The sequence below is a fragment of the Cervus elaphus genome, chromosome 18 (genome assembly GCF_910594005.1).
Source record: "Cervus elaphus chromosome 18, mCerEla1.1, whole genome shotgun sequence".
NCBI classification, from domain to species: domain Eukaryota; kingdom Metazoa; phylum Chordata; class Mammalia; order Artiodactyla; family Cervidae; genus Cervus; species Cervus elaphus.
This window is the reverse complement of record NC_057832.1, coordinates 73,939,469-73,952,531: the sequence shown is the minus strand read 5'-3', so window position 1 is coordinate 73,952,531 and position 13,063 is coordinate 73,939,469. Positions and strand designations below refer to the sequence as shown.

The 13,063-nt window shown below is 39.6% G+C and overlaps 1 protein-coding gene across 5 annotated transcripts in view; it reads left to right on the top strand.

The window, feature by feature from the left end:
* The window catches only part of PLEKHA8 (pleckstrin homology domain containing A8), a 68,147-nt gene that overhangs the window by 43,883 nt on the left and 11,201 nt on the right, over positions 1-13,063 (top strand). For 4 of the 5 annotated variants that reach the window (XM_043872093.1, XM_043872094.1, XM_043872096.1 and 1 more), the window contains 5 exons: positions 70-128; positions 567-697; positions 1,352-1,422; positions 6,593-6,748; positions 12,674-12,735. In XM_043872093.1, the coding sequence (XP_043728028.1) occupies positions 70-128; positions 567-697; positions 1,352-1,422; positions 6,593-6,748; positions 12,674-12,735 (479 nt within the window). The remainder of the gene's footprint in view (positions 1-69; positions 129-566; positions 698-1,351; positions 1,423-6,592; positions 6,749-12,673; positions 12,736-13,063) is intronic. The other variant, XM_043872095.1, reaches the window with a different exon arrangement.

Sequence of the window (13,063 nt, the reverse complement as noted above, 5' to 3'; positions counted from 1 at the left end):
TATCCATTAAGTTTATTTTCCACTTGAAAAAATTTCTTTTTCAATGATGTTCTCAATTTTTTCTTCTAGACAAACTTGGCCCTACGGTGTTTGCTCCTGTTAAGATGGATCTAGTTGGAAATATTAAAGTGAGTATACTAGCTTGTCTCTGAAGACTTAATTTGGAGGGAGTAGTTGCATGAAATCTTATCAAAAACAAATGGTTGTTGAGTTTATACTCAGGATGAAAAGCATAGGCCAGCTGTAAGAACCTTTCTCACAGGAGAAAAAAATACTTTAAAAACAGTGCCTTAAAACCCTCAAACTATTTAAATCTGACTTAAACCCAATAAGAATTCTCAAACAAATAAAACAGATTACTTGGAAAACATAAAGACGAAGGTAATAGAGGCTTAATTTATTTTAATATATATTTTAAATTATAATATTATAAAATATTATAAAATTATAATATTATAAAATATTAATATATTTTAATTTCTTAGAGGCCTGCTTAACAAACTTATGTAAACTGACTTGCTTGGTAGCTTTAGCACTTTAAACTTATTTCTCTGCTTTTCCTGCAGAAAGTGAACCAGAAGTATATTACCAACAAAGAAGAGTTTACCACACTCCAGAAGATAGTGCTACACGAAGTGGAGGCCGATGTAGCCCAGGTCAGGAACTCGGCTACGGAAGCCCTCCTGTGGCTGAAGAGGTGAGGTGGCCGGGGTAGGGCAGCAGGTGAAATCTAGTCAAGTTGAAATGTTACCTGCAATAAGATTGTTAGGCGAAGGAGGCTACCTCTAATTGCAGGCTGGAACGCAGTTGTACAGAAGGCCTGATGAATAGAACGCCAACTTTTTTTTTTTTGCCTCTGTCTTGATAATGATAAAACATTGTTCATATTAATAGAATATGAAAGATAGGAATCATAAAGGACAGTAAAGCTGATTAGTTTGTCTTTAAGTCAGTGGATCACAAACTGTAACAGCATCAGAATCACTTCAAGGGCTTATTGAAAAAAACAGAGATTGCCCCACCCAAAACCCACAGTTTCTGATTCAGCAAGTCTGGAGTGGGGCCCCGGAATTTGCATTACTGGCTAGTTTCCAGATGATGCTGAAGCAGCTGGTCTTGGGACCACATTTTGAAAACCACTGTTTAGGTATTTCAGATAAGAATGATCTAGAGCAAGCTAAAGGGAAATCACAGGGAAGAAACAAAAAGGACAGCCATGTGACTTAATCTGTTTATTGCTGTGCCCAAGATACTGTTGAAAAAGAAGCTTACGTCTGCCATTTTTTTCATACCTATTCAATATAAGTGAACTTTGGAAATAATATTTCCTCCTTTTTTTTTTTTGTTTTAGAGGTCTCAAATTTTTGAAAGGATTTTTGACTGAAGTGAAAAATGGAGAAAAGGACATCCAGACAGCCCTGAGTAAGTGTTCTCTACATTTTGATTGATTAATTGAAGAGGATGTGGAATGGAGACCCCTGGAGGAGGAGACAGGGTGTGCTTTTCAAGATTTGATTTTGTTTCTTTTCCATTTCATTATTATTAATTGTTTCTCACTACCCATGAGATAGTGACCTGGTAATTTACATCTAACTTATTAAAAATCAGTTTGTCTTAAAGAAGAGCTAAATTAATAGAGAACCATCTTTCAATAGGAAAACCTAATATTTTAAAGAAGTCAGTTCTTCTTAAATAAATCCTTATGTGTCATGAGCCCTACATAATTTTCCCAGGCTTCCCTGTCTGGAAACTTGCTGATGTGCCATGAAACAATATAAAGCTGATATTTCTGTAACACTGTATAAAAAATTTAGATAATCCTAACATCGATCTGTTTTTACAGGTCAGGTTATAGAAATTCTGAAAGACTAAAAGACTTGCTAAGACTACAAAGGATCTGGAGCAGGGTCACTTTGGGGTTGCTGTCTCCAGGGTCTTCATTCTTCCCACAAAAGGTCTTCTCCACCATCCCTGAGCTACCTGCATTTGGGGGCTTCTCATTCATCCTTGAATTTCGAAGACAGTATCAATTATATTGTCCACTGTACGTCCTGATTTCAGTACTAAAAGTATATTCACCATGACAGTTAGGACCCCCTAACCAGTATCTATCAAATTTTATGACTTTGTGGAGTGATTAACATCATGGACTTTCTGGAAAGTATTGTGCCCTTAGGCAATTTACTTTTCTGTGCCTCAGCTTCCTCATCTATAAAATGGGAATGATGATTTGATTTCCCTAATAAGATTGTTGTAAAGATTAAGTAGATTTATGCATGTGAAAAGATTAGAAATTTGGCATATAGTAAGCACTTGAAACTGAAGTCACTCAGTTCTGTCCAACTCTTTGCAACCCCATGGACTGTAACCTACCAGGCTCCTCGGTCCATGGGATTTTCTAAGCAAGAGTACTGGAGTGGGCTGCCATTTTCTTCTCCAGGGAATCTTCCCAACCCAGGGATCGAACCTGGGTCTCCAGCATTGCAGACAGGCACTTTACCATCTGAGCCACCAGGGAAGCCCGGTAAGCACTTACAGAGGTTAACTCTATTGCTGTTTATATTCTCATCATCATGACATATGCACAGTTAATAACCTACCAGAAAATGGGCTTATTTGTCCCAAATCAGAAATGGAAAGTTTACAAAGCTCAGTTGCTAAGCTAGAGATTTCCCTCCAGATTGACTTCTCAGTATGGAAATTTCACAGTAGAAGGAAGATTCCACCACCTCCACCTGCAAGAAAATGCAGATGGTATGGGATTCAGCACTGGGTGCCTGGGGGTGCACTCTGCTTGTCACAGGATGCTGCTGCTTTGTGATTGTTGGCTGTGTGAGGGACAGTGCGGGATGCTGATCCCACACCCCTCTGCTGGAGCTAGGGGAGAGGGGAACCCAGCTGCTTACCTTGGAGGTCGAGAGGAAGTTGAGGATATGCCATTTCTGCCCTGCCCCATCCCTATTTTCTCCCTACCTTTTATTTGGAGACTGGGCCCAGAGATGTTGACTTTGTGAAGAGAGAGGAGACTTAAAGGGTAAATGCTGCTTCAAAGCTGAAATAATCACAGCCAGTCTCAACTTTTCCTTCTTTCTCTTCCCTGCTGGACTACTTTTAGTGAAAAGGAAAGGGGGACTGTAAATTTGAGATTTTCATCCTGATGCTTAGGATTATTTCAGAGGTTTTCATGATTTAAAATATCTTTGCTTACAGGGATTCCTAGTTTCCTGCTGTGGTTCAACGTGGAGCGAGAAAGCTCCCCTAACCACCCCCTCCCCTCTGAACACAGACACAACAAGCTTTGTGCAAACAAATAGAGCTTTATAAGAAATGTTACACATTAACCACTCAGAACCCATAGGCTCCTTGATGCATATTTCTTCTAGACTAATGGCTTCTTTTTTCTCATTTTGAAATAATAGCTTTTATAAGTAGAACTTTTATCTAAAATGAAGTAGTTTGGGTATATAGGTTAAAGAGTGGGTATGTGTAATTTATATGACATATATAGGCAAATTAGCTTACATTTTTTCATTCTAAAATTGAATTTGAGTTATTGTAATAACAGCTACCATTTATAGAGCACTCAGTGTTGGCATGACACAAGGTTCTCCATAAACATCTTCTTTAGTCTGAGTACTCCCCTTTTATAGTGATAAACTAAACTTTAGAGAAGATAAGTACTTTCCCTAGGGTCCCAGATCCAGACCAGTGGTTCTCAGAGTGGTCCAAGGACAGCAGCATCTGAAAACTTACTAGAATTGCAGGCTAGTGGGTCCCACCTGACACCTGCTGACTCAGAAACTCCTGAAATGGGACCCAACAGTGTGTGTGATCGGTGATTCTAATCCATGCTACAATTTGAAACTCATTCGTCCAGAGCTGGGACGTTGAAGCTCACGTGTTGCTAGGCTACATTTGGTTATTTGGGAATTTTGACTGCCTCTAAATGATTATTAAATAAGCAGGAGTAAAAGTACTGAAATTAGTTACCCATAGTATTAGTTAATTTTGCCTCCTTTTCGTGATAATGGACTGGTTATCCAATGCCTGAAAATTTTTCCTAACCTGGGAGTAGTAGGAGAATTAGTGGGGATAAATTAAAGATAAACCTTGATGATACTCCCAAATTTGAAATCTACTGCCTAAGACAGGTTTTGAGGTAAATGCTCATAAAACTTGCATAGTCTTAATGGCTTTAAAAATGGGAGATATGTAAAAGTTGAAAATGACAAAATGAAAGCAGTAACATCTATTAACTTTCTGGAAAATGCATGTATAGTCATTGTATTGCTGCAGTTCTGTGACCTAGAATGAGTTTTCAGCATCTGGAGGGAGACCATCAGCTTTACACTGCCCCCTTTTGCATTTGAGCCATCTCTTGAATCCCCCATAGTGATGATTGGAGTGGAATGTTTTGGGTGGTCTCATGCCAAGAGCTGCTCTGAACTCTGGTGTCCTCTGATATTCTCTAGAGATCATTCTAAGGAAAGAGTTGGGTACACAAAGCAAATGTGTTTAATGATCCACCTTGTAGCTGAGCCCCTCCATTCACAGATGCGACATCAAAAAGAGGCTTCAGAAAGCATCCTTGTAAGTGAAAGGAAGAAAAGTTGCTCTGCCATTTCATGCACCATTGTACTAAATGTTATATGCTCTGCACTGCTCCCTCAGCAGGGTAGCGTATTGCCACATCCCTCACCTCCAAATGATTTCATAAATGTCATGTAAACATTAACCTAACCAAAATCTCTAGCACAGAATAGGAAAAAAAAATTAAAGGATACTCAGTTATACAGTTAATATAAAAGGCTTTCACAAATAAGGAGAGCTATATGAGAGAGAAAATCAGAACTTACTATTAGATATTTGACATCAAATCATAACTTGATCTAACTGTTCTGGAAGTCCTGGGACGTGTGAATGAAGTCATGCCATCTTCAGAACTATTCACAGCGTGTGCTCTAATGGCAGAGCTGGCTTACAGTACAAGTTTTCATCTCCATGGTGCCTGAAGATAACATAGGATATCTTTGGGTACTGGTTTCATCTCTGTCAACTGGTTATTAAGTTAGCTTTTCTCCACACTATTCATTTTGCCTGAAACTTAGTCACTTTATAGAATTTGGGGGTTTTCCTGGTAGTAGGTCTTTTGGTGTGTGTGCTCAATTGCGTTCAACTCTTTGCAAGCCTGTGGCCTGTAGCCCGCCAGGCTCCTCTGTCCTTGGCATTTTCCAGGTGAGAATACTGGAGCAGATTGCCATTTTCTACTCCAGGATATCTTCCCTACCCAGGATTGAGCCATGACTCCTGCGTCTTCTGCTTGGCAAGCGGATTCTTTACTGCTGTGCCACCTGGAAAGCCCATTTAAATTATATCAAATGTTTATCATTTGGACAAATATATAAACACAATCCACCTACTACCTCATGACCCCATTACTTCCAGAGAAGATCTTCATTCAGAACTTGTTAGTTTATTATTATATAATAAATGCTTTTATACTTTAACTATATATTTATGTGTCCATAAACAGTATCTATATTATATTGCATGTTTTAAACTCATATACATGGTGTCACATTATACACATTATTCCTTTTCCACTCTGTTTTCTGCTTATTCACTTTCAAATCTTTCTTCGTTCATGATTCTTGTCTGAGAACTTCCTAATTTAACTCATTTACAGAACTGAGATAATTCGTGTTTCCTGAGCTCAGTGAATGATTGATGCCACGCTTCCTGCCTTTACTTGTCTGCTTCTCAAGCTCTCTTAAAACTTGGATTTGTATTTCTCTATTGTCCTCTGTACAACCCAAAGTAACTTTGTAAGTCCTTACTAGTTATAGATTTGCAAGAAACATTCTCATGCATTCTGCTTCTGGACAGAATAGCTGTCTATCAGCAGTAATGGAAAGGTTGTTGGTACTCAGATGCTGTAATGGATTGAGGCATCATTTCTAAATACTTCGTACAAAGGTTTTGACTAACCATTAAAAAAAATGAGATCAGCGTTGTTTCCATAAATAGAATAAGGTTCCGATTTTTTTCAAGATACGGCTGGGAAAAGGCACATTTTTCATTTTCATTATTTTGTTGTATCACAAAGAATAAACATCAGTTTTGTCAGGATGCTTTAATGTGACAGGAATGGCCTAAGTCCTCATTGCTTTTAGTTTTGTGACCTTGGGCAGGTAACTATCTCTCTGGGTCTTCTGTTTTTTTAATCTATAAAAAGAAAAGAGTTGGGCAAGGTGATTGTCAGTGCTTCCTACTCAGAAATTTTGATTTAGTTTCTAAGGAACTGACACATTTAAAAGAACTGGAAGAAGGGAATCATTTATGTCTTTCAGAGGCCAAAAATACTTCCAGATTATAGAACATGCATTATGATAATGAATGGGTAGTTCAGTGAAGATTAATGTCTTTCATTTTCTAATCTTCTCTAGGTAACCAAAACAGGTCAGGCTTATAGACTTCATCCTAGCTTAATGCATCCTCACGTGGCAGGGATGTGTGCGGCCCTAGAAGTCACCTAAGGACTTTGGTCAAGTCTTTTTCTTTACGAGTTTTATTTGTTGGTTTTCAATTGCAGAAGTGGTCTTCCTAGGCCTGTTTCAGGACCCAGCTGAAATTCTCTGCTTCCCTCTTCTCCTGTTAGACTGCCTGGCTGGTGTTTTGCCCAGTGGAACTCTTCTCTTGGCAAGATGCAGGCACAGCAAAGAACAGCTGCCTCCTCTAGAAGGACCAGGTGGGATACAGAGATAGTGTTCCTGTAGAAGCTCTCTCTTCCTTAGACCAGGCTGCCCCTCTTACCTGGGCTCACCACATCCTTGTTTTCTTGCTATCCCATAGAAGGGGGCGTGAAGAAAGGTTTCTGGGCCTTTTTGAGTAGTTTACTTCACTGGCAAAGGGTAGGAAAGGTATAAAGTCCCTGAGGTTGGAGAAGTACTGGATCCAGAGCCCTTATAAACAGGCAGTTTGTCTGCCAGGTAAGCTCTGGAGCTGAAGACTCAAAGACCAGGACAGGAGGCACCTGTGTTTGCTACATACTGTAAAGAAATGTGGGTTTCTTTTTACTTCCCCACCACAATTTCCAAATTAGAATGATCATGACTATTAGTAGAAGAAAATAATACCATCTGTATATTAAAGAAGACTTAAAAGAGTATACCTCTAGAATGCCCTATGTGGTTATCTCTGGGAGGCATGATTATATATCTCTTTAGTTCTTCCCTTTTTACATTGTCCGTGTTTTTAACAATGAACACATTATTTTTGAAGGAAAAAAAAAAGCAGTAAGTTTTATACCTTTTTAAACTACTACTGTGCTTCAGATGGGAAGTTCAGAACCCTTTACATGGCATTAAAAGGTCCTCCCAATTTGGCCCCATCTCCAGTGTCCACAGCCCTAGTGAATGGTTCTCCCTTCCCGCCACCATCTCCATGTAGCTTCCTCCGTCTGCAGCTCCAGCCACCGCCCTCCTCTCTGCCCTAGCCAGCCTTTGCGAGTCCTCTGGAGAATTCTCTTTGTCCACATGCTCCCAGGCTGGATTCACCTCTCTCGTTTCCTGTAGTACTAGATACAGATGTCTGTTACAGCAGTTGGCAGTTTACATAATAATGATTTGTTAAACACTGATTCTCTTAAAAGCCCATGAACTTCCTGAGGATAGGGGACTGAGTTTAAATCACCCAGAGATCCATGCTGCCTTGCACAGTAAAGGGCGTGTGGTAGGCTCATATGAAATTCTTATTGATGGAGCAGCTGTTCCATTGTGACTGTCCATGAGCAGATTGTAATGGCACTGAATTTCATCTGCTAATTTTTAATGGTATTTAATACCTTACATGGATGAGGATCACAAGAAATACAGTTTTCCCACTGTACTCTGTGACTCACCTCTGGATGTTTTCCATGGGCCTGTACACTATATTACCAGCCCAGACGACTCCGCAGATGCTTGGAAAGTTGACAGTCTTGCTGATTTACCCCAGAGGCTGTGCCTAGTATTTCCTGCCCATCTGCACCGATACACTTTGTGTGCTGACAACCCTTTCTTCACTAAGGTCTTGTATACCTTCTAAAATGTCTCTGATAACATCTGTCCCCTTAGAGAATCAGATAGGGTTTAAGTATGATTTTCATTGAAGACTTATATCTTTGACAATGCTCTAGCCTACTCAGACTCTTCTCTTAAGAAAAAGATTGAATTTCCTCTTAATTTCTCCTTTAGGCTCTCTAAGAGCTCCTTCTACACTTGAATTTATTCGTTTTTATCATTTCTACTTTAGCTTTGCTGTACTGGATGCTGGCATTTCAACCCATTCCTAAAACTTTAGATAGCCAGGGAAATCTGCTGTTAGAATTCAAATGTGCAGTCTTATTTTATACAAAATATAATGTATTTTATGCAAATTTGAATTGTGTAAAATTGTAGTAAGGTATGCTAAAAGTTCCCTTTTGAATGAATGAAAAGGGAACAAAAAGATGGGCACAATAAATGACAGAAATGGTATGGACATAACAGAAACAGAAGATGCTGTGAAAAGGTGACAAGAATACACAGAAGAACTGTACAAAGAAGACCTTAATGACCCAGATAACCACGATGGTGTGGTCATTCACCTAGAGCCAGATATCCTGGAGTGAGAAGTCAAGTGGGCCTTAGGAAGCATCACTACAAACAAAGCTAATGGAGGTGATGGAATTCCAGGTGAGCCAGTTCAAGTCCTAAAAGATGATACTGTTAAAATGCTGCATTCAATATGCTAGCAAATTTGGAAAGCTCAGCAGTGGCCACAGGACTGGAAAAGGTCAGTTTTCATTCCAAACCCAAAGAAAGGCAATGCCAAAGAATGTTCGGACTACTGCACAATTGCACTCATCTCATACGCCAGTAAAGCTCAAAATTCTCCAAGCCAGGCTTCAACAGTACGTGAACTGTGAACTTCCAGATGTTCAAGCTGGATTTAGAAAAGGCAGAGGAACCAGATATCAAATTGCCAACATCTGTAGGATCATTGAAAAAGCAAGAGAGTTCCAGAAATACATCTGCTTTTGCTTTATTGACTACACTAAAGCCTTTGACTGTGTGGATCACAACAAACTGGATAATTCTTCAAGAGATGGGAATACTGGACCACCTGACCTGTCTCCTGAGAAATCTGTATGCAGGTCAAGAAGCAACAGTTAGAACCAGACATGGAACAACAGACTGGTTCCAAATTGAGAAATGAGTACGTCAAGACTGTATATTGTCACCCTGTTTATTTAACTTATGTGCAGAGTACATCATGTGAAATGCTAGGCTGGATGAAGCACAAGCTGGAATCAAAATTGCCGGGAGAAATATCAGTAACCTCAGATATGTGGATGACACCATCCTTATGGCAGAAAGGGAAGAGGGACTGAAGGGCCTCTTGATGAAAGTGAAAGAGGAGAGTGAAAAAGCTGGCTTAAAACCCAACATTCAAAAACGAAGATCATGGCATCTGGTCTCATCACTTCATAGCAAATGGATGGGGAACCAGTGGAAATAGTTCAGCTCAGTCTCTCAGTCGTGTCCAACTCTTTTGACTCCATGGACTGCAGCACGCCAGGCCTCCCTGCCCATTACCAACTCCCGGAGTCCAACCAAACTCATGTCCGTTGAGTCGGTGTTGCCATCCTACCATCTCATCCTCTGTCGTCCCCTTTGCCTCCTGCCCTCAATCTTTCCCAGCATCAGGGTCTTTTCCAATGAGTAAGCAGTTTGCATCAGGTGGACAAAGTATTAGAGTTTCAGTTTCAACATCAGTCCTTCCAGTGAACACCCAGGACTGATCTCCTTTAGGATGGACTGACTGGATCTCTTTGCAGTCCAAGGGACTCTGAAGAGTCTCCTCAAACAACAAGTTAAAAAGCATCAATTCTTCGGCACTCAGCTTTCTTTGCAGTCCAACTCTCACATCCATACATGACCACTGGAAAAACCATAGCCTTGACTAGATGGACCTCTGTTGGCAAAGTAATGTCTCTGCTTTTTAATATGCTGTCTAAATTGGTCATAACTTTCCTTCCAAGGAGTAAGCGTCTTTTAATTTCATGGCTGCAATCACCATCTGCAGTGATTTTGGAGCCCCAAAAAATAAGGTCAGCTACTGTTTCCACTGTTTCCCCATCTGTTTGCCATGAAGTGATGGGGCCGGATGCCATGATCTTAGTTTTCTGAATGTTAAGCTTTAAGCCAACCTTTTCACTCTCCTCTTTCACTTTCGTCAAAAGGCTCTTTAGCTCTTCTTCACTTTCTGCCATAAGGGTGGTGTCATCTGCATATCTGAGGTTATTTATATTTCTCCCAGCAATCTTGATTCCAGCTTGTGCTTCTTCCAGCCCAGCGTTTCTCATGATGTACTCTGCATATAAGGTAAATAAGCAGGGTGACAATATACAGCCTTGACATACTCCTTTTCCTATTTGGAACCAGTCTGTTGTTCCATGTCCAATTCTAACTGTTGCTTCCTGACCTCCATACAAATTTCTAAAGAGACAGGTCAGGTGGTCTGATATGCCCATCTCTTTCAGAATTTTCCACAGTTTATTGTGATCCATACAGTCAAAGGCTTTGGCATAGTCAATAAAGCAGAAATAGATGGAAATAGTTGTAGACTTTATTTTCTTGGGGTCCAAAATCACTGCAGATGGTGACTATAGCCATGAAATTGAAAGACCCTTGCTCCTTGGAATAAAAGCTATGACCAACCTAGACAGCGTAGTGAAAAGCAGAGACATTACTTGGCCAACAAAGGTTCGTCTAGTCAAAGCTATGAGTTTTCCAGTAGTCATGTATGGATGTGAGAGTTGGACTATAAAGAAAGCTGAGCACTGAAGAATTGATGCTTTTGAACTGTGGTGTTGGAGGAGACTCTTGGGAGTCCCTTGGACTGCAAGGAGATCCAACCAGTCCATCCTGAAGGAAATCAGTCCTGAATATTTGTTGGAAGGACTGATGCTGAAGCTGAAACTCCAATACTTTGGCCACCTGATGTGAAGAACTGACTCATTGGAAAAGACCCTGATGCTGGGAAAGATTGAAGGCAGGAGGAGAAAGGGACAACAGAGAATCAGATGGTTGGATGGCATCACCAGCTCAATGGGCATGAGTTTGAGCAAGCTCCAGGAGTTGGTGATGGACAGGGAAGCCTAGCGTGCTACAGTCCATGGGATTACAAAGAGTCGGACACGACTGAGAGACTGAACTGAACTGATCCTAAAAGTATTAATGAAGCCTCACCCTAATTTTAGCAATAGACATTGACAAGAATTACATCATTTTAAAGCTAGAGGACTCAAATAAATTGTAAACTGTGTTTAAACTTGCAGCCACGCGACCTGGCTGTTTTGCTCAGTAAAAGGCAGATATCTGATGTCCTTCGGCAGTTCTGTGAGCCACACTGTGTTTTGCTGCATAGGAACTTGTGGTTGTAGTTTTGATGTCTAGGGTTTTTTTTGTTGTTGTTGTCATTATTTTTACCTCTGCTCTTGTTACAATTTAAAATGTCTTTGTAACCTATTATAGTGTTACCCAAGCACTGATTAGATGGCAGTGGTGCTTGTACTAGTGCTAAAACTAGCCCATGAAAATAAACAAGTTTGGAATAAAATTTTGATGTGGTAAAACATGATAAAGAAGGTCAAACAACCCCCGTGGTACTCTGTGCTATAATTTAGGAGTGTGAGGACTCTGTAGACCACTAAAGATGATGCTGAAAAAATAAAATGGAGCATTGAAATAAAAATGCACTGTGGTGATATAGAGCTGTGCCTCCTGAGAGAATGTTTATTCCTGTAGAAAAATCAGTTTTCAATTTGGCATTTCAATTCAGCATTCAATTTGGATATTGAATTATTCAAAGCCTTCAGGAACACATCCCTTGCATAAAATGCAGTAATCTTGTTCTTGAGATTATTTTTTGTAATTAAAATTATTATATAGAAGTTTTTAAATCTCCTTCTAAAACTCAGTGAGAAAAAAATAATAGGTTTTTATCTTTAAAGTCTAGAATATGAATTGACTTATTAATAAGCCTCACCAGTTACTTTATATCTAGCTTAATAACATCAAGCTGTTCTTTCCATGATAGTTTTCAGAGTTCTAGCTTTAATACTGTATATCCAGGGTCATGGGACATCTAGGACTAACATTTGACATCCCAGAATAGAATGTTAGAATTGAAGAGAAAATACTTAGAGAAAACTTTACAAAGAGGAAAACAGATGGTTAGAGAGGTCGGCTAGGGGACTGGTGCAGGGTCACACAACATTTCAAAGAACTGCATTTTTCTGTTTTTATAGTGTATTTTAAATTATATTCTCCACATGACAATATCCTTTCCTCCCTTTTTACTTCCTTATATGTGTTGAATTTTCCAACCATAATAATAAGCTGCCATTCAGCTATATTGACACAGGGTAAGAGTGGAAATACCAATTTTTCTTTAAAAAAAAAATCTCTGGAGGTTTTGTTTTCCTACTCAAGGACTTTTGGGGTATGTAATCTTGTAATTAAGCTTTTTTTCCTCAGTTTTTAATACCTAAGGAATGTGCTGCTATGTATATTAGAAAGGACATGATGCAAATAACACATCAAATTCTGATGAAATTGTCCCTCATGGAGTATTTCTTCTTTTCAAGATAATGCATATGGTAAAACTTTACGGCAACACCATGGCTGGGTGGTTCGAGGAGTTTTTGCGGTAAGTAAGCCTTCTGCCTCCTAATGTTCTGATGGTCTCAGCAAGGTGTTTTGTTTTGCTTTGTGTGTGTGTGGTATTTCTGTTTGCTTTGTTTTTGAGAATAAGAACAAAACGTTGCTTATTTCATTGAAATCTGTAGGTCTGTTGTGTGGAAATGTTGGCAATAAACAGTAAGAAAAGACTTAGAGTGTGCTTCACCTTATCTAGTTCCAGGGACCCTGAGATTTGTCTCAGAAGTGGCTGCCTTTCTGATGAGGTAGTAAAGAGTGTCGGTGTATACTAGAGATAGGCAGGAGGCGGCCAGGTGCTCACCCTCTGAGGGGAAACC